The sequence below is a fragment of the Hippichthys cyanospilos genome, chromosome 17, assembly GCF_059441005.1.
Source record: "Hippichthys cyanospilos isolate Australia breed blue-spotted pipefish chromosome 17, RoL_Hcya_1.0, whole genome shotgun sequence".
NCBI lineage: Eukaryota > Metazoa > Chordata > Actinopteri > Syngnathiformes > Syngnathidae > Hippichthys > Hippichthys cyanospilos.
This window is the reverse complement of record NC_142385.1, coordinates 3603876-3624424: the sequence shown is the minus strand read 5'-3', so window position 1 is coordinate 3624424 and position 20549 is coordinate 3603876. Positions and strand designations below refer to the sequence as shown.

The 20549-nt window shown below is 37.7% G+C and overlaps 2 protein-coding genes across 8 annotated transcripts in view; one reads left to right on the top strand and one right to left on the bottom strand.

Moving 5' to 3' along the window:
• hs3st3l (heparan sulfate (glucosamine) 3-O-sulfotransferase 3-like) overlaps positions 1–20549 on the top strand; it is a 70821-nt gene that overhangs the window by 28541 nt on the left and 21731 nt on the right. For 6 of the 7 annotated variants that reach the window (XR_015868326.1, XR_015868323.1, XR_015868321.1 and 3 more), the window contains 2 exons: positions 13598–13931; positions 19281–19514. The gene's annotated coding sequence lies outside the window, so the exon portion shown is untranslated. The remainder of the gene's footprint in view (positions 1–13597; positions 13932–19280; positions 19515–20549) is intronic. The other variant, XR_015868327.1, reaches the window with a different exon arrangement.
• gsg1l2b (gsg1-like 2b) lies at positions 892–19732 on the bottom strand. Its single transcript, XM_088438501.1, has 5 exons — positions 19255–19732; positions 14604–14651; positions 9870–10022; positions 1526–1637; positions 892–1431 (listed from the first exon to the last, which is right to left on the bottom strand). The coding sequence occupies exons 1-5, from the start codon at positions 19553–19555 to the stop codon at positions 1131–1133; spliced, it is 915 nt and encodes a 304-aa protein (XP_088294627.1). The 5' UTR covers positions 19556–19732; the 3' UTR covers positions 892–1130.

The window sequence follows — 20549 nt, the reverse complement described above, 5'->3', positions numbered from 1 at the left end:
GTGGACGTAGTTAAATAAAGTTATTGAAAAAAAACAAAAAAACATGTTGCTCAACCAGCTAACATTAGCGTACATCAAAGCCAGACCCGCAGACGCTTTTTTATTTTTTTATTTTAACAAACTACTAGCAAATCATGAAAGTCTTTCTGTTGGAAAAAAAAAAAAAGAATCTCGTACTGAAAGAAGTTTGGGACAGCCGTTTTGGGTGAGTTAAAATGTTTTTGTCATTTATCTCATTCATATTCAATTAAAGGTAAAGAACTAAATTGATGTTCTCATATTAAACTGCGACTTGTAATTTAGCGTACGTCTTGTTAAAGCTTGCCTGCTCTTGGTGGACATCATAAAACTTTACGGACAAATAATTTTAAATTATTATTTACGTTTTGGCAGAATCGTGTATAATGATAACTTTTAATTGCTGATGTGGGTTTCTTGACGTTTAAATGCTCCGGAAAATAGCATGTGTAGCCCAGTAATATGTACGCGTGCTTCTGTACGTAGAATGGTAAGTTTAAATTGCTGGGTTTATTGATGTTTAAATGCTCTGAAAATGAATATGAATGAAATAAAATGACAAAAACAGATTAACCCACCCAAAATGGCTGTCCCGAACTTATTTCAGTACAAAATCCATTCTTCTTTTTTTCCACAGAAAGACTTTCATGACTTGCTAGTAGAGTTTGTCTTGGCATTTCATTTACAATAAGTTGCTCTGAAAAATACCTATATATATATATATATATATATATATATATATATATATATATATATATATATATATATATATATATATATATATATATAAGAATGCTATGTACTAGTACTTACCTTTGAATGTATTTGCAAGTTTGTTCAAACAAGTTTGACAGAAAAAAACGTTTACTCCACACTGGCACTTCTATACTACTGTAAGTATGTCCTATTAGTTTGTTTTGTTATAATTGTGTGACAGAATGGAACAAAAATAGTACCATACATTGTATTGCTGTTGTCATTAGGGAAGTTACATGTTTACTGATTTTTGGATGAAGGTTTAGGCTTTGTTGTACTTGTTTTAGGGCCAAAATAATCCCAAATAAATAAAATAAAACCACACATCGCAATGATGTTGAAATGATAAAGCACTCCTAGCAGTACTCCTCCGCTTGCTGGTCGGGTAGGTCGTTGAGGTCCAAGAAGATGGAGGTGTTGGAGAGTTTGCGGCCATTGGACGACAGGTCCAGCAGCTCCTCTGCAGTACTTGGCATTGAACTAATGTACATGTCCCACACCTGCTCAGGAGCGTCCAACTCCAACAGCTTTTGCTTGATCTTTAAGTTTTTCTCAATGTTCCTCCGCTTGTGCTTGAACTCCAGAATGGTTTTGGTATAGCGGTTGATAGTGGTGACTGAGGACGCCATGCATGCTGTGAATGAACTCCACGCTAATCTAAAACAGAGCATAAGATTCAATGAAACAAATGAATAGAAATCACACAATGCAGGTCATGCGGTGTAAGAAGTATGGAAACTTGTTGACACACATGTATGACCAACTGTAGTCCCATGTCTGCGGTTTCCAGTCTTCTGGGCCCAGACTGACTGTCAGCTGGAAGGCTGTCGTGAACATCATGTGAGCCACCATCCCCAAAAGGCCTGTCAAAAAAAAGTAAAGACATGACGCACTTCGCCAGCGTCACCACTTGATGTCGGTATCACATCACATAAAGCAGTGGAGTCAGCCGGTTATTCTGTCAACCAACCGCAACAACAGAGTTTGAGGTTGTGAGTCAACAAAATTAACATCATTGATATTTGTAAATATTTCATTTATATATAACGTTTAGAACATTGTAAAACTGAGTAGATCATTATTTTCACATTATTCTATTACTACACTATCAGTTGCAGTTTATGAGGAATCACCTTTGTAAGGTGTAACACAGCAAAAAAAAAAGCAGTAAAAAAAATCACAATAAACAACCATGTTAAATGACTAACGCTGAATGTGTGCATTAAGTTTTACATTTGTCTCGAATTTATCAGGCAGATGTTGGTTGTGTCTGATATGCACAAAAAAACAAGACACATCAGTGACTTGCAGTGAGGTTCATGGAGTCTGATAAAAAAGACTAACTCATAATCTTGTCTGTCTGTCTGTCTATCTATCTATCTATCTATCTATCTATCTATCTATCTATCTATCTATCTATCTATCTATCTATCTATCTATCTATCTATCTATCTATCTATCTATCTATCTATCTATCTATCTATCTATCTATCTATCTATCTATCTATCTATCTATCTATCTATCTATCTATCTATCTATCTATCTATCTATCTATCTATCTATCTATCTATCTATCTATCTATCTATCTATCTATCTATCTATCTATCTATCTATCTATCTATCTATCTATCTATCTATCTATCTATCTATCTATCTATCTATCTATCTATCTATCTATCTATCTATCTATCTATCTATCTATCTATCTATCTATCTATCTATCTATCTATCTATCTATCTATCTATCTATCTATCTATCTATCTATCTATCTATCTATCTATCTATCTATCTATCTATCTATCTATCTATCTATCTATCTATCTATCTATCTATCTATCTATCTATCTATCTATCTATCTATCTATCTATCTATCTATCTATCTATAGAGATCACAGGTAATGAACACAGCGAGAAACTGAAACTCTTGAAGCTAGTTTAATCTCACAGCAGCAATATTTTACAACTTTTACCGATAAGGACAAGTCCGAGAGATTCGAGCATTTGGTAAGAAAATGCTAAGCTTGTTCGGGTCGACGTATTTGTGTGAGAAGACATTCTCGGTTATGAACTTAAATAAGAGCCATGTGAGGACACGGCTATCGGACGCTCACTTACAAGACATCTTGCGCATCCATACTCCTGACATAGAGCCACACCTTGCCTTTGTCCTGCACTCCAAATCTCAGTTTTACCCATCACACTCATGCGGACGACTCATTTTTCATTTAAGATCAGTCTGAAAACGTTTTTGTTTTTTTAAGTTTTCACTCCAGAATAATAACCATTTAAAAATACAGTCATCATTTATAGTTAATAATGTCATATTGTAAATGAGCTCTGCACTTGTTGATATGACTATTACTTGTTCATTTCTCTGTTATTGTGTTTACAATTTTTCTAAATATTAAACTGCTATGGTGAGATAGTTTTTTTTATGTTTCAAATGTAATTTGCATCCAAGAGTACAATTACTTCTGTTCAACTGTTACAAATAAGTAAATTAGTGTTAAAAAGGTGAAGTTAAATGAATATTCAATTTCAATATTTAATGTCAATTCAATTTTGATATGCACGTTTCAAATTAACCAAAACACATGCTTAAGATAGCTGAAATGAAAATAAAAAAGCAAATGTGAAACACAGAACGGCTCGCTGAAATGTATTTAAATTAATTGCTGTTATATGTAAAGAACGCCCGCCAAGGTTGGCCCCCTACTTTTTTAACACACCAAATCTGGCCCCCTTTGCAAAAAGTTTGGACACCCCTGGTTTAAAGCATCGTGCGTAAGAAGCATTGATGCATGTCCCAAACAACAGCGTTCTACACTGGAATGAAAGCTTTTCAATGTCATTGTTCAGCCCTTGATGGGGACGATGTTGAAAAATGTATATTCAATAATCTTTTATCCCTTCTCGTTTTCTTCAGATGCTTAAAACATTTCATACACCTCTTGCATATCTCTGTCTGTCAGTCTATCTGTCAGTCTATCTTAGTGCTATCAAGAGAAAAAAAACCTCAAATTAATAAAGAAATGTAAATTGCAATATGTAAATAATATCACCCATCCATCCATCCGCCTATCCAAGGTTGGGTCGCAGGCGATATTTATGGGGCATCAAGACCCGGCAGTCCTGCGCATAACAAATTGTTAAAAAAAAAAAAAAAAGTTTCTAACAACCACAAAAGATGTATACGTATATCCATCCATTATCTATAGGTGCTTATTTTCACAAGAGACGCAGGATACTCAATACGTCGATCGCAAAGGTAGTATTGGTAGATAGCATGACATTAAAAAAATAGATGCCAGCCTATCATCCATCCCGTCACTTGATTGATATAAAGGGTAGCCAGTCAGATGACATCTGAATTTTTCTGACACTTGGGTTCCTGCACATGCGAAAACAACGGTGCGAAGTGTAGTAAAACTAACAAGCTAGTTAGCGAGTTAACTCCAGTTTTTAGCCCCCGCTTTTTTCTCTAAAAGCTCAGAAAGGGTATAAAAATGAGTGGGGGAGCTGGACCAAGTAAGAAGACAAAAACGTATCACTTTCATACGGTATGGTAGGAGGAGTTTTTTTTTTCACAATGACATTTTCGAAGTGCGTTTGCCTGATCTGCCAGTCTACCATCGCAATACCAAAGGAGGGAAATGCGGAGCGGCATTTTCAGACTGTTCATGGAAAATACGACACCGTCTTCCCGCCGAAAAGCGAGCTGAGAAAGAGAAAGGTGATGGAACTAAAATCCCAGTTGTCCGGACAGCAGTCATCAGAGTAAACTCTGGTAATGACAAAAATGTACATATTTAATTGTGTTGTGTTGTGCAATATTGGCTCATGCAGTTACGCATGTACATCAACATACATTGTAGATATAAAGAGTCCACAACATATTTATGAATAAATATATGTTTTGCTTTTTTTTTTGTGGGTAGACTTGGTCATTTTATAAGTAGCTCACATGCTGAAAAATGGTGAGCATCTCCGGTCTAGTAAGTACTTCTTGCATGTACATGCTCAATGTGTTCACTGCGGTCCACCAGCCATTTGCCAAGGTAGTTTTGGCTGACCGCATGATATCGTACTACATGAAAAATACTCAGTCGGAAAATGACGAACGTCAATCAAAAAAAAAAAAAGAACGGCAGTCTTGAGTCATCAATTATGTCACTTTATTGACTTTATTGGGCAGCCATGTCCACTGTGAGGTAAACTAGACTTTGAAAAAAATGTCTAAAATAATGGAATATATTATCATAGCAACTAAATGTTTTCACCTGTAACATTCACAATTATACAGAAAGCAAGTTTGTTTGACTGGCATGTGCATGTTGCCTTTATTGAAGCCACATTCTGAGAGCCAGCTTGTAAGATCCAAAAAGGGCATGGAGTGCATGCTAAGCATGCTAACTTGAATTTGATTGGTAAAGGGTTGTCCAATCATCTCCTAGGAGTGAGTGACATCATCAAAATTATTCATATTTATTGGTTTAGGCACGCAAATGTACCATGTCCTCCAGCATGCTGCTTGGGTCCAAAGAGGTTAAGACAAAGTCCCCTATCTTATCCTCCATTCAGGCTTGTTGAGTCAACTCTGCAAGCAGCCAATCCTATTCTGCTCCATTTAAATTCCCCTTTGTTAAAAAACAAACAAAACAAAACAAAATAAAAAACTATTATTTTATTGCTTAACTTTTTAACAACACAGTAAACCGTCAACCTTGTTAACGGCCCGCCGCCAGAAATGTAACCTAGCAATTGTCACACGACAATAGAGATAGCAAGTGTTTCTCTCTGCAGTTGGACAAATCTACTCACATGAGTAACACAGCCCAGATGTGCATTTGTAAGGTTCCCAGGGCAAATAGAAGGAAGCAAATGAAAGTTCTCCAACAGTACATCAAGGTGATGGTCCCCACATATGAATTGTTTGGTAAATGCATTGTTCCAGCGAAAGTGAAAGGGTGTACTTCATGAAATCATTTTACGGATTAAACCTCCTCGCAGGCCTGATGCGGCCTGCGGGCCGTACGTTTGACATCACTGCTCTAGCGTCAGACACTACAGCAGAAAAACAAGAACATAGTTTTAATTTCCATCAGTTATGGAACATACAGAAAAAAAAAAAATGTTATAACATGCAAAAATCGGTATGTTAAAATTTCAATTACCCTGTATATGCTTGCCGCATATTTTAATTACCCTAGTGCAGTGTGACCACTAAGAACCTAGTAGGATGAGTTTTATGTGGAAGAAATGGAAACCCCTGACACCCCTGAAAAAAAAACTGATCAAAGAGAGATTATGAGCCAGACCATCTTTCGAGTGCAACATCAGTTCTGTCTTTTCAAATGTGACCAGGTGTCCTTTTTTTTCTAATGTAGTGTAACATTTATGTTCCTTCTCTACACTCACAGTACCGACAGTTAAACCTCAAAGAAAGTGCTGTTTTTATAGGATAATAAAATTTGTCAGCCATATCGCAAGTGCATCGCCAAGCAATAACAGCAGCTCTCAGTATTGTCCTTGCATTCTCTCATACCTCTATTCATCCACGCTTATTATAACCATGGATGACTGACACCTGGTGCAAAAGTAATCTTGCGTGCTGTGGTTCCTCTTGAACCACCATAACCATCTCCAATTAATTCAAACCATTTATTTAATAGTTTAGCCTCCCATGTCGAAACATTTTACATGCAGATTTGCTAATAAGTGGGGGAGTTGCACCATCAAAAGGAGGCTGGATTTAAAAATTTTAAGGTATAAAAACTACTGGCGTGGGTACATGCTCCTTGTTCCAATTGTTAATGACACAAAATACACGGAATGATTTTAAAGTTAAAGCTGCAATTCAAATAAATGAATGGCATCAACTCACCTAAGGCTTTCACTTTGGACTGGTTTGGTCAGAAGAAGAACGGATGGATGGATGGATGGATGGATGGATGGATGGATGGATGGATGGATGGATGGATGAATGATGGATGGATGGATGGATGGATGGATGGATGGATGGATGTTCATTTGCTGCCACTGACATGATGCTTTGTTTTTTTGTGACGCATGAAGAATGACAAGACAGTTATTCCAGGAGATAATTGCCTTTTGAATAAAACAAGTACAGGAAAACTTTGGATGCCTAGAGGTGTTTTGAACAGTTGATTCTGTTGATGCAAGCAGATGTCATTTTACCTAGCTAGAAAAATATTAAGTGGAAATAAATAAGAGATTTGTAGTTGTAGAATGGCATGATCATGATTTAAATTATACTGAAATGCTGGATATTGTTTCTCATTTATAACTGCTTGGCTAACTTTTTCAGATGAATGTTTTCTAAACTTTTCATTCAAATTTATCTGGATATGTCTAAATTTCATCTCATATACACTACAAGTAAAAAAAAAAGCATGACTGAGGTTGAAATTGCTAAAAAAAAAAAAGAAAGAAAGAAAAGGCTTTAATTAGGGAGTGAAAAAAAACATATATTTTACATTTCTTGGCCATGACCCAATCAGAGAACGAACACAGATTTGTTCTTTACCCATTGGTTACTTGAAAAGAGTGACCACCTTGCAGGGGAAACACATCCCAGAATGCTCTTATCAGCAAGCAATTTCTTTATGTAAAACATATGTAAAAACAAAATAACACCCAAAAAATCTCTTAACACTTAGTTCTAAACATTACTTTTAATTTTTAGTTGGGGAGATTGTGTACAAGGATGGGTTTTGGTTTATGAAACCAGGACTAAGAAAGGGAGCAACAACAAATAAATCAGCTGTGTTATAGCTGTCAATGACAGAAGGGAAGTAAATCAGTTTATTCACCTAACTGAACTGAACTGAACTAAACTTGTGTCACCACTGCTTGGTGGTGCTGTAGTGACTATAGTCACACTGTCTATAGACCGATTCTGATTTGTACTGGAAAAATGCAATATGTTGTCAGTTGATTTAAATTTCAGCAAGTCAAAAGGGGCATGGTGGGACACTTCCAACTTCCATCGGACATCTGACATAATGTCATAATCCCAACAATTACAATGACGGATGAAAAATTGCAATTCTGACATTTTTAATTCACAATTTTTTTTAATATTCAGATCGTTCGTCAGTCCATCGGCAAAACGGGCATCTGTCAGACAGTCCGCCAGTCCTGGCGAAGTGCCCATTGCTGACAAACATTGCGTATGTGTCAGTGGCCAGCGGCTATATAGTACAGTAGTATGGAAAGAAAGAAAAACAGCATGATCCACTGCGACCCCCAATAGAGGATGAATAGAAATGTAAATTTAGGGCCTGAAGCCTATGAAGTGGTTCAGCTCATTTTTTGGCGTGTATTATTCAAAACAAATCAGTTTGCAGAAGTTCAACCATCCCCTGCAGGTAAATCAGACTGAAACAAAGTGACAATGAGAAAAAAACAAAAAAATAGCTGAAAGCAGTCAATACGAAGGGCCTCTCCTGGCCAGTTGTTTTGATAAGGGAAAGTGTTGCAACAGAAAGCCAATCACAATTGCATAATGGATAAAAAAAATATGCTTTTATTTTTTGGGGTGTGAATATTTAAAGTATTTTTGAGTGTATGTAATTGATTCCAATATATCATAAACACCTGGGTGCTGGCGAAAGAGTACTTTTCTAAAGGACTTTCACAGAAGTCTATTAGGCAAGATTATGCATGTCATGTGTGTGCGTGTGTGTGTGGATATGTGTGTGTGCTGATGCCTCCAGCAGCGAGATCATTTGTGTGAAATAGGCACAAAGTAAATTGTCTTATGTTTCTTAAAGATAATGAATGTGCCACCCAGTGCAACATTCAGGCTTTTTTATAAATATAAATACATCTAGCTATAAAACTACAAGGGTGATGTATAAGGGATGAATGCAAAACGTGTGCGTCAAAGATAACACACAAACAGACTACGGAATATAAATTTGTCATTTGAGGGAGTGTTCTGCCCTGTCAATATCTATAAAACCATGGCCACCACCCTGCAAGTCCAGCAGCTATTTGTATGAAAGCCAGTCATGTCAAAAGAGCAGCTGGCCACCATGACGGACGGTTGTTCATTGTATACAAGGTGCCACAATGCCAACTTTAAAATAACAAAAATAATACTGTAAATGAACATCAATGCCTTGTGTAGCACTTCTGGAGTGATTGCAGTAAAGAAGAAATATTGACTAATGCGGAGTTTGACTATTTAAGTTGTACTAAAAATATAAACTAAATAAATGACCACAGACCAAAGAATATGTTTAAACTGCTGGTGTATTTTAGTTACACCCACAGAATGGACACACAATTAACATAAAACAGCATACACTTTACATTTAGTTCAACATAAGTTTGAAAATAATATTTCTTGTTTTTTCAAAAAACTATTATTTAGTTTAAAGGCATGTTGTTCTCAACGAGGATTCTTATTAACTTCAATACATATTGTAATGTAACGCTTATAATAAGAGACTAAGTTCGCTGATGGGGTACTACTGTATCCCATATTTGCTCCCACACACTATATATACCCATATTTGCTCCCACACTCAATATATATTAAATATTGCTAATAGGTGTACATTGACCATGTTATTTTTGGTTTGCAGCATGAGGTCACACTGTACATACATTATCCTGAGTATTCCTCCTTCCAAACAATTTATTGAATTAAAGCCCAATAGAATTAAGTCGAACTTTCAACCTTGAGTACACTGTAGGGTGGCTCTAATGAAATAGACACAAAGTACATACATTCAATTACAGTTATTCAATGTGGTTTGAAGGGTGAGAAGGAGCTCAATTATTCAGCTCGATGGCTCTTAAAAAGCAGGGAAGCCAATCAGGCACAGAAAGTCGTGGCGGTTAAGCAGAGTATCTTTGACTGCGCTGAGCCTGGTGGCCCGCATCATTTTCTCATAGTGGATTTAAGAGAAGGTCATGGTTAATTCCTTCATCAAGGGAAGGGAGCTCGACATCCAAAAAGGGAGAACATCTCAGATGGCTTTAACTGGCCTCAATAATACGACTCCCTCAAAATTTCACTTTCATCAATGATCACTGCTCAGGACTGAATTTGACTCACCTGAAAGCACGGTGAATATGGCAGCAAACGCGTTGAGCTTCAGGCCATCGATGATGTTGCCAAACCGACACACTTCTATCAACATGAGGATGCCCCCAGTGGCCAAGAGCATGATATACAGGCACTCTGTAACGATGCACAGCCACAGCACTCCTATGGACATTGGGGACAGCACAAGAATAGCAAAGAGGATAAAGGGGGAAACCATATTCAAGTCACTGGACCGTATGAAGATATGGGTGAGTGACTTATGGAGGTGGTGTAGGCAGTCAAATGGGAAACAGGGGAAGGGAAAGTGAAGAAAAAAAATGGGATCGGTAAGCAAGGGCAAATGAAGAGGACATGCAAAGAAGGGGTGGGGAGGAATGAGCCGCTAACGGTGGATGAGTGACCCTGTCACCCATATGATTAACCTTCACAGTCTGTGAAAGGATATACAACCCACAGAGAGACGTCCTGCACATATACTGTAGGAGAAAGCATCAAGGCATAAAAACGAGTAAAACCATTGGATACAGTGGTACCTTGAGATACAGATCATGTACTGTATTATTTGTATACTCTAAAAACGACTACTACTACTGCAGTTTACTGAGTCACTTAGAGTAGTTGCATTAATCTTCTTCTTTTGTCTCTGTATGATTATATTATACCGCCCCTGATACTCAGTGGTCACCAGAGATCTTTGAGGTAGAGAGGCAATTGTACTGAGGTGACACACCTCCCAAAATGGTATCTGTGTAAAGTGTGCCTGTAGTCTTGCAAATAACAAAATGCCTATCTTATTGTGAACCCTATAATTAATTATGATGCGTCAAAGACTTAAGTTATTCCTTATGTACAAATTCATTATTATTAGGAATGTTTTGTAAAGTATCGTATTATGGTTGTAGCATACAGTCTTCCTTATTAAAACTAATTATTGCCCTCCCCAAAAAAGAGGCAAGAACAGATTAACAGCCTTTCCATTCATTCCAAAGGTATGCCAATATTTGACATATGACTGTTCAAGGCTAAGGACGTTAAAAAATGTCAGCAAAATGGTTTCACTTTTTAAAAAATTGTATACATGTCAGAAAAGATAAACTATGTCAAACTAGTTTGATTTTATGGTCACTAACATGAGATAACCCATGCTCAACAGTATCTATGATTCTATAGCACAAATAATGCTGATTCACTGACAACTAGGATAATGAACATATTCCTGTTCAGATTAATTATGGCTCTTGATTAGTATGTCTCTCTATTGATGATGGTGGAAAATAGGCAGTTTTGCAATCAACCAAAGCCAGCTGACATGAGTGTGCCTCACAATTTATGTTGTCTCGTTGACGCAGATTGCTGGCCGAAGAATAGGCAGAGTGCGTTGAAGTGTTCCCTGGAAAGCCATGTGCAGCCATCTGCTGTGTTTTTACATTTTCTTTCCTAGAATATTTAGACTGGCAGTATGTTTACTGCCTGCTGCACAAATTGCAGAGGGGATCCCTTAATGAGCCCATGTTTTTTATATTAACATATTAAGTTGGACAGTTTTTTGTTTTTTTTTACATTTTCTTCCCCAAATTTGTATATGTTAAGGTCACCGAGATTATGTATTATTTATTTCTGAAACAACACAAGATCAGTTTTGATTTCTATCCTCACCAAAATCTTTACAATCTCAACCTTGGTACAGTATTATCACCACTTTCTCCACACAGATTGAAAGGTATTATCAGTATGAACACTCAGGGGTGACTAACCGAAAGGATTTAGCCACAGCACAGCTGAGGGAGCCGATAAAGCGAATAAGAACAAATCAATGGAGATGGATTTGTGCGTCCTACCTAGCAGCAGGTAAATCAGTCTTAAGTAGTAACAGTCCACTGTGTTGCATTAATTTGGAGTAAAAACACAGTGGGGGGGACTTCATTAACTTGTGTTTCATGTACTACTCTGAAGCAAAGATTTGTGATAAAAGGTCAATGAGCTTCAGTGTTGGGAGTAATGAATTACCTAAGTAATGTTATTACTGTAATGGATTAATTTTTGCTGTAACACAGGAGTGTAATGCATTACACACACAAAAAAAGTTATATTTTACTTGATAAAGATGAACGCAACACAATGCATTACAATGCATTTGTAACCTGAAAGTGGGGATTTTTTTCCCCAAATTCATCATAAACACAGCGAGATCTGAGCAGCACAAGTCCGGGGATAAACGTTTACTTTCTGTTATTAGTATCTACTAAAGCAGAGATGAGTGCAGTAGCAGCAGACAGGTGGAATACGGACAATACGTACCGTATTTTCCGCACTATAAGGCTCACCTAAAAGCCTTCATTTTTTTAAAAAGCTGATGGTGCGCCTTATAATCAGGTGCGCCTTATATATGGATCAATATTGAGATTGGGATTGGTAGATGGGGAATAAACTGATAAAGCAAGCTTTACCTATTTCTTTTGTGTGTTTACAGTTGAACAAGGTTGGTCAAAATGGCATTGAGTTATTATGCTATTGAGAGTTTAGAGTTATTATTGTTATTAATTTGAGTATTACTATATTGTGATTGAAAAAGTTTCAAAATATGTCATTAATTGAGGGTGCGCCTTACAGTGCGGAAAATACGGTACTCAAGTTGGACGTACACCCATTACTTTCAGTTTGCCTGAATTAAAGACAAGAAAAAGTAGGCTCAAGTCAATCTTCCACTGGATGTGTAACGACCGTAATGAGCTACATTTAGAATGGCAAATCCGAATTTCCAGTTATGTTGGTGAGAGTAATATAAAGGTTATGCAATAGTAGTGTAATGCATTACATTTCAAATACAGTCATGTTGTAATGTAACTGATTACTCTGAAATGACAGTAATAAGTAATAAATAATGCATTACAGTTTTGAAGTAACTTACCCAACACTGCCCAAAACATGCATGAAAGCGATATTGGACACTCTAAATTTTCCTTAGGTAAGATTGCAATGTGTGTGTGTGTGTGGATGGTTGTTTCTCTTTGTGTGCCCTGTGATATCAGCGTCTAGAGACAGTATAGCCTTCATTCTTTTTTTTTTCCCTTTTTTTTTTTTAAAGTTCAGAAGTATTTCGTGGATCAAATCACTTGAGGCGTCACACTGTGTGGCTGGTATGGGAAGACAAAAAGATAATTTGTTCAATCACCTGACCTTGGCACCTGTCAGACACCAAGAGCCGTGTTGATACACAAGCAACGAGCAAGCCTTCAATAACTGATGACATGCTTATGAATTTTTTTTTTTTTTTGTGATTTGATGTGGCTTTTATTTACTGTATTTACTTATTTATTTTTACATACATCAGACATGCAGTTATGATACAGGCAACATATGTCATTTTATAATCGGGGCTGTAAGAGCATCTCAGGACATGCTCAACAGAGCAGGCAATCAGTGGGAAATAACTATGTTATGTTATGTTATTTCAAAATGTCTTGGGATGTGGAGTTGGCCCTCAGCCTGCCCGCTCCTCCGAAAGCCCCCACCATGGCCATGGCAGGCCCAGCAAGTGATGCAAAGCGCTTATTTGAACCTTTTAATTGGTAAAATAAGCTAAAATTTCAGGCTGAAGTTAATGATTATTTTAAAGATGTTTGTGTATAATTAAGAAAGGTAAATGACACACGCGCACAACGGTGTCTCAAAAAGACCATACTTTGGAAGCATACGCCAAGCAATACAATACAAATACTATTCGCCATTGGTTTCAGTGCACAATAGTGTGGAATCTACAAAACCCGGGCAAATATGTCCACATTGGGTTCCCCGGGCTTCCACGGACATAAACAAGGAGGCCACCGCCACAGGAGGAAAGTCCATCGGCACCAAAGACGTGATGACCGACGCAAGCGCAGCACAATACGGACTCTATGGTCAAAAGCCAACACTTTTTCTAAACACAAGCACAACTCGTACCGGTTAAAGAAGAATGAATGCCAGTGATCCAGGCACATGAGGATTAACAACAGGCAACAGTATTGCAATCTGGGGGTTATCCGCGGTACAAGGGAGCCACAGCTGCTCTTTTTGGCTGTTCTTTCAAAGGTAAGGTTGTTGTTGTTGTATTGCGATGTCTTTGCTGGCATTTTCTTTTGTGTTTTGTGGGTGAACTCAAATGCGTAGAATAACTAGTCATCACACCTCCCAAACCGCCCAACTCCTTTCCTCTTCCTTCTCCTTTTATTTATGATTGTCATACAAACCTTCTATTTCCTCTTTTTTTCCCAATTTTTATTTGCAATTGGCACACAAACCAAAATCTCACACAGTTGCACACAAGACACAAACTGACATCCAAAACGTGATTTGAATTATTTACTTTCCATAGCTAAAACAAACACGATGGCCTCCATCTGAGTCGTGATATAAATAGCGATTACTAGACATAAAATTCCATTAAAAAAAAAAAAAATTGTCGGACACATTCATTTACACCTTATTAAAATTTATTGTGGGTTTTTAAAATTTCATAATTGATCCATCAATTATTTTGCTTCTGTATCAGATGACAAACACATTTAATTTCTATCACTTTACTTGAAAATCGAATTGCTTCAATACCACAAATGTAGAGGCATATTTAAAAAAAAAAACCACACACACACATACTTATGGTATCGTTGATAGTGATCGTTTCTATGTATACTGTATCATCTTAAAAAAAAGAATGATAGGTGATATATGAAATATGAACTTTAATATTAATGATCAACTTACCTCTTTCATTTGCAGGGGCAATATAGATGAAATTTCTGCAGTTTTCACCTGCAAAATAAATACAATAAATGGTTATGAAACTTTAATATCACTTATTGACATTGACTCTAAGGATTCTGAGTCTGCAAATTTATCATAGACAATCTGATTCGATCGATGAAGTGATTTCATCAGCTTTAGTTAAAGCTAGAACTTGCATGTTTCGCGTGGGTTCTCTCTGGGCACTCCGGTTTCCTTCAACATTACAAAAACATGCGTGACAGGTGTATTGGACATACTACAGTGTCTTTAAATGTGATTGGGTGCGTGAATGGCTGTTTGTCCCCCTGTGCCCTGCGACTGGTTTGGCAACCATTTCAGGCTGTCCTCCGCCTACAGCTTTAAGACAGCCAGGCTAGGCACCAGCAAGCCAGTGACACTAATGAGGATAAGCGGCAATAGAAAATGGATGGATGGTTAAAGGCAGGATTACAGTGGCACTGAAGTGCAAAACAAATGAACTAACTGTGAAAAACTTTAATAAAAGATGTAACAAATGAAAAAAACGACGCACCAAAACACAACACTTTTACATTTCAGAAAACAAATGATGAAAAACTGAAATAATTTTACATTTCAGGACACACATTTCCCAAAAGCCGAAACACATTACAATTCAGACAAACCAATTGACAGAAAGAGACTGGAAGTCATGGAGGAAGAGAGAATGAGACGTTTTGAGCTCCTGGACACAGGGCTCAGCTCATGTACGTATTTTAATTGTATTGTTTCTAGCTCCTTGCTCCTCAAAACAATGAAGTGACCCGGAAGCTGATTTCACGTCACCATATTTGGGAGCACCTCAAATGCACATCAGGTTGTGAAGATCGAGGATCAGGGAGCTACTATATAAACAACGCATTCCAAGCGTTCATAGATTATTTGGGATTTGATTTTCTATGCACATTCCTGTTTGAGTACTTCAGATAATTGCATGGTTTGCGGTCAACACAATAATAATATAACAAGCAATAATAATGATTATTGAAATTCCTCTTTTGTAATACAGTACTGTACTTGTATGGAAACCAAAGTAGATCTTCGATTATTGTGGTTTGGGACATTTAAATGTTGCCGCTACAATCATAAAATGTGCTCCACAAATAGAGTGTAATGTCATTTCACATGGGGTAAATACACATTAAATTATGGAATTCCGCCAAGTATGGTTTATTGGTAATATATAAATATAAATATCTTTCTCTATATCCATTTATCTGCATACCTATATATCAATTTATCTATCTATAAATATCTATGTAGTTACCTTTATGGCTAAAAACATAATGTGATCAATCTAAAACTAAAATGAACTGACACAATCCACTGATTAAGGAAACCAATCCCAGTGTACATTTGAGCCCGTCAAGTGACTCGAATTAAAACAAACCAATCAGTCGATCTTAAGCACTCAATAAAGTGTTCCTGATTTCAAAAGTCGCGTGACTAAGCCACGCTTTGGCACAGTGATTTGATACAACTGCTTTGTGAGCTTTGGCGCATGCGCAGGAGCTCTGCATGTCAGCAGCCCATCATTAACTACAGGCAAGCTCAGATCGCAAGAGACGGTTGCATGTAGCATTTGCTGAAATCTTTTTGACGTATGAAAGCAGGCGTCTAACAGCTGGACTTCAAATTAAATAGGTTTACTCCATATTAATCTCTTCATGATTTCAGTTTGAACTGAATGTCTGTTATTTTAGGCTGTCCTGGAGCATGGTTGCACAAATTGTATTTCTCAGTTTTTCAATGTTTTCATTGAATGCATTCAACATGATATGTAAGCAACATATTTTGGTTTATATCTGAAGGTGGTAGGGGAGTGGGGGTGGGACTTTGGACAGACCAACACAGCAGTGAAGTCAAGTGGTGTTGATATCTAACTTTATTTTCATCCCACTCAAAACATAAAGCATAAAGTGGACATTTGTGATGATGATAATATTTTTGGCCCACAAATGGTTTGTTTGTGACACACGTCAATGTGTGTCGTCATCTTTAGCAGATGTCTCTATGAAATGACAACATTGAGGAGTAATTATCTCATTACACCCCACCAAAAAAAAAAAAAAATCTACCGCCTCCCTCCTCGCTCTTTTGTCAATCTTGTCACTCTTCAATGGAAATTCCGGTGGGAGGCACTGGCATGTAAACAGAGAAGCGAGCACTTGGGAATGTGCAATTCATGAATACAGGTGTCAAACACATGACTATAGCAACTGCATAGCAACAGATAACACAACAAAGATGCTGTGATGAATGGTATAACTAAAAGAGTACTGTACGATAAACCGCCCCCTTCATCATGGGTTCCAAGTTCACAGTTCCTCCATTTTTTGTCTTGTTATTTTTAATCTAGACCATATTTCTCAGACTACAAGTCTCTCTTATGTCGACCCCTCCTTTTTTAAATGTGGGTGAATTTGAAAAAAAACATGAAGCTGTCCAATCATAACACATGGTGTGTGTTATCAAGATGACAAAATTACTGTACTTTTTGACACATTTCTTTATTATATATCGAACAACATACTGTTGCATTTATGGGGTGTGGGGCTTAAACGAGACAAGTACGACACAGTGCGCAATAAAATGACTTGACAGTTTCAAGTCTTTATTTATTTTTGACATGGCTTAATATTAATTAGTCGAAAAGCCTTAAAAATCATCATCACTATCTGACATGCCAAATAACACCTCCATTTCACTCACAGATGTCATTTGTTCAAACATCCGGGTTACTCTTCCATGGGGAGTCGACCTGTCCAATCTGTTTGAAACGGAAGCCTTTAGAGATGATTAGCTGATCATCTTACTTGGGATGTTCTTTATTCAAGTGACGACTGATGTGACATCAGGGTGTGGAAGGTTACCCTTGGCTGTTTCTCCCCCCCACCTGCTGACATCCATGCTGGCTTCTTAAAGCGCACATCCAAGGGCTGAAGTCAAGCAATCTTTTTCTTTTCTTAATGCGTCAAAGTCCAAAGATAAAATTATCCCCGCAGCCTTGTTGTTGACAGCAAAGATGCAATAAGGCGGCGCTTGACAAAAGTGTGTTTTTTGACGTTCTGTGCAAACGCTTTAAAATGGATGCTGTATATATGAGCATTTTAACCCTTGTAAATTACACGATAGTACTTACTTTGCACTCAAATCAATATTATTCAAATACAGATATGTAGAGAAAATTGTTCTGTTTTGAATTATGCAGATATATATTGACCGCCCTAATGCGGGGGTTGAAAATGAGGAAAATTTGATGATGTTCTTCTGTATACTGTTTAGTTAATTTTAGCCACTAATTGGCTGCACACTATTGTTTGGCACTGTTTACATTTGAAAGAAGAGTGAAATCCTTGTTATTCCTGCTACACCTACACAAAGTGACGGCTGTAAGTTAATTTGATAAAATACATCTTTACACTTGCTTATACTGTGAGTAAAATTTGTTAATTTGGATGAAAGGGATTTGTTAACTGTAAACACTACAATAACATTGATTGGTCTTTATTCGTCAGAAACTGACCAAGACAATAAAAAAAACTGAAAAAAAGACAGAAATGACTTAAATTAACAGGGGAAAAAAGGAAAATTTTGAATTATTTTCAAAATGTAGCACTTTAGCACATTTTAGATGATTACATGTGTTAAATTGACCTCTGTAAATTATCTACACAGTAAATCTTGTTTGATTAAACTTTATAACAATGTTTGTAGCGCCTACCCACTCAGCATCTACCACTAGGTAACCTAGTAACCTAGTAACCTAGTAACCTAGGTTTGATCAAACCGCTGCGTCACTCAGAGGGGTTGGACAGAGGTTTTGCCAGACACAGGTCAGTTTACGTCTTTATAAAGTAAAAACGAATACTTTCAAGTCTGTGATAAAGTTGTCTGTCAGCATTAACACAAACGTATATTAAGAACAATTCTGCAGACATTAACACAGGATTCTGAGTTCTCATGTCTCAGGTTCCTTGCAAGAAAAATAGGGGGGAAACTCTTATGCTGCACAGTCATATTAATTTCATTTCAACATCTAACAATGTACATATATTGATGCACTAAATTGTAGTAATTGTGAGAATGCTCGTCTTTTATAATTCATGAATATGCAGGGGAAATTCACAATTGTATTGAGTCTCAGCATCTGTGCAATAGGAAAATCGCCTGAAGAAATGTTAGGGCAGACCGTTAGTGAATTCATGTCTCAGAGCATTTATGCAGGAATAGTTCTACTGTGAACTTATATTTTAGTCCTCAGACATGAAACATTTTATTTTTAGTACAATACTGTTACTGATTTGAATGGGCAGGAGTCTGGATGGCTCATGGAATCCCAAAATAAATATTGCACAATAACATTGAGTTATCTGCCAGCATGGTATGAGAATGGAAAAGAGAGTATTTTGCCACACTGTTCACTTAGTGATATTGCTGGCCTCTGCACTGACGGTTAGAGACAACAGCTGACATTTGTGATGTCTCGGTTGCGTTAAGTCTCCGACACTCCTGAAGACTTTTCACCACAAATCCAAAATGCTAAACTTTCCGCGTTTGTGCATCGGGCAACAGGAGCAACACTTGGCTCGGTTAGTTGAAGAGAACTTACCGGTCATGTTAATGTTCTGTTCGCAGGAGAACCAGATACCCGTGTGAAACTTCCTCATCACGTACTTGTCCTCGCCGGTCTCCCAGATGTACTGCACCAGCCGCGTGTCGTTCAAATTGGAGCTGTTGAATCTGATGCAGAAGGACTGCCTGGTCGTTACCGGGCCGGTGCAGAAGGGCTTGACCACCTTACGGGTGCCGGCGCACCAGTGGCTGGTTCCGAGAGCCGACACAGCGAGGAACAAGGCCAGAAAGTTCAAGGTGAGAGCCAGCGACACTCTCCGCCTCCGGTCTATTCCCATAGCGGCGGCAACACCGGGGGAGCGAAGGCGCCCGATTCAATTCCGGATTCGAATGATTTCTCCTCCTCAAATCCTCACAATCCAATTATCCCTGTTGATATATCCGCGGTTGATCTAATTACAGTGTGGATTTTACATGCGCCTCTCGCATCTATCTGTGTCTCCTCAGAAGCCCACTCGCTCATTTTGTACAGTGCGCCCCGTACTCTACAGCCTCTCTGCCCCCACCCTTCCAAACGCACACAGGCTTGCACGTGTTCTCACCCAAGGAGTGCGAGAACGATGATCACGTGACACAATTGAGTCAATAATCAAATTCGTTGATAAAGACAACAGATAAAATAAATAACAGATTTATTAAAGACCAATTTTAAGGATACATATGCATTTTATGTGTCTTTCACGTGTCTTCAAGGGACACTTGAGTGGGTTGAACACTTGCACATATAAATTACGTCGGTATGGAAAAAGGATGCGGACAGTGAAAATTATCGTAAGTTTTTAATTATGTCTGCTCTCAGACATCTGTGATGTCTTAAATTTGGGAGAAGACACTTTGATTCCAGACGTCATAGAGGCGGAAGGTAAACATTTGTTGAATTCGGTGGTGAATTTCTTGAAAGCTTGTACTGTATATGGTAATGGCCCAGCTGCGTTTCCATAATCTGCCGCTAGGCAATGCTGGTTGGTGATGAGAATGAAGACCTCTTGGACTCAGGCATCTTGGTTGGAAAAAGATGTATTCTATTGTTTCATACTGCTGATGTGAAAGCAGGCTCGCTCATGAGGTCAAGATGGTGAGATAACACATGGCCCTTTGCTCTTCCTTTACGACCCCTCTATCTCCTCACTTACTACTCAAAATACATGTCTTAGTCTACCTCTAACAAATAGTGGTTCAACAGTTATATGAATTCAGATGGTCAGGGGTCCAGCAACCCCCAGCCGCCAGGGTTTGCCCAAGAGGATGCCTTTGTTCTCTGTTATCTGATTT

Excerpts from the sequence above, each read along its gene's own strand:
- gsg1l2b (XM_088438501.1), bottom strand. The coding sequence starts at position 19,555 with ATGGGAATAGACCGGAGGCGGAGAGTGTCGCTGGCTCTCACCTTGAAC. Across the intron at positions 14,652-19,254 it reads ACAGAACATTAACATGACCG|GTGAAAACTGCAGAAATTTC; the intron begins GTAAGTTCTCTT and ends TTTATTTTGCAG. Across the intron at positions 10,023-14,603 it reads TGCCCCTGCAAATGAAAGAG|GAGTGCTGTGGCTGTGCATC; the intron begins GTAAGTTGATCA and ends CAATGTCCATAG.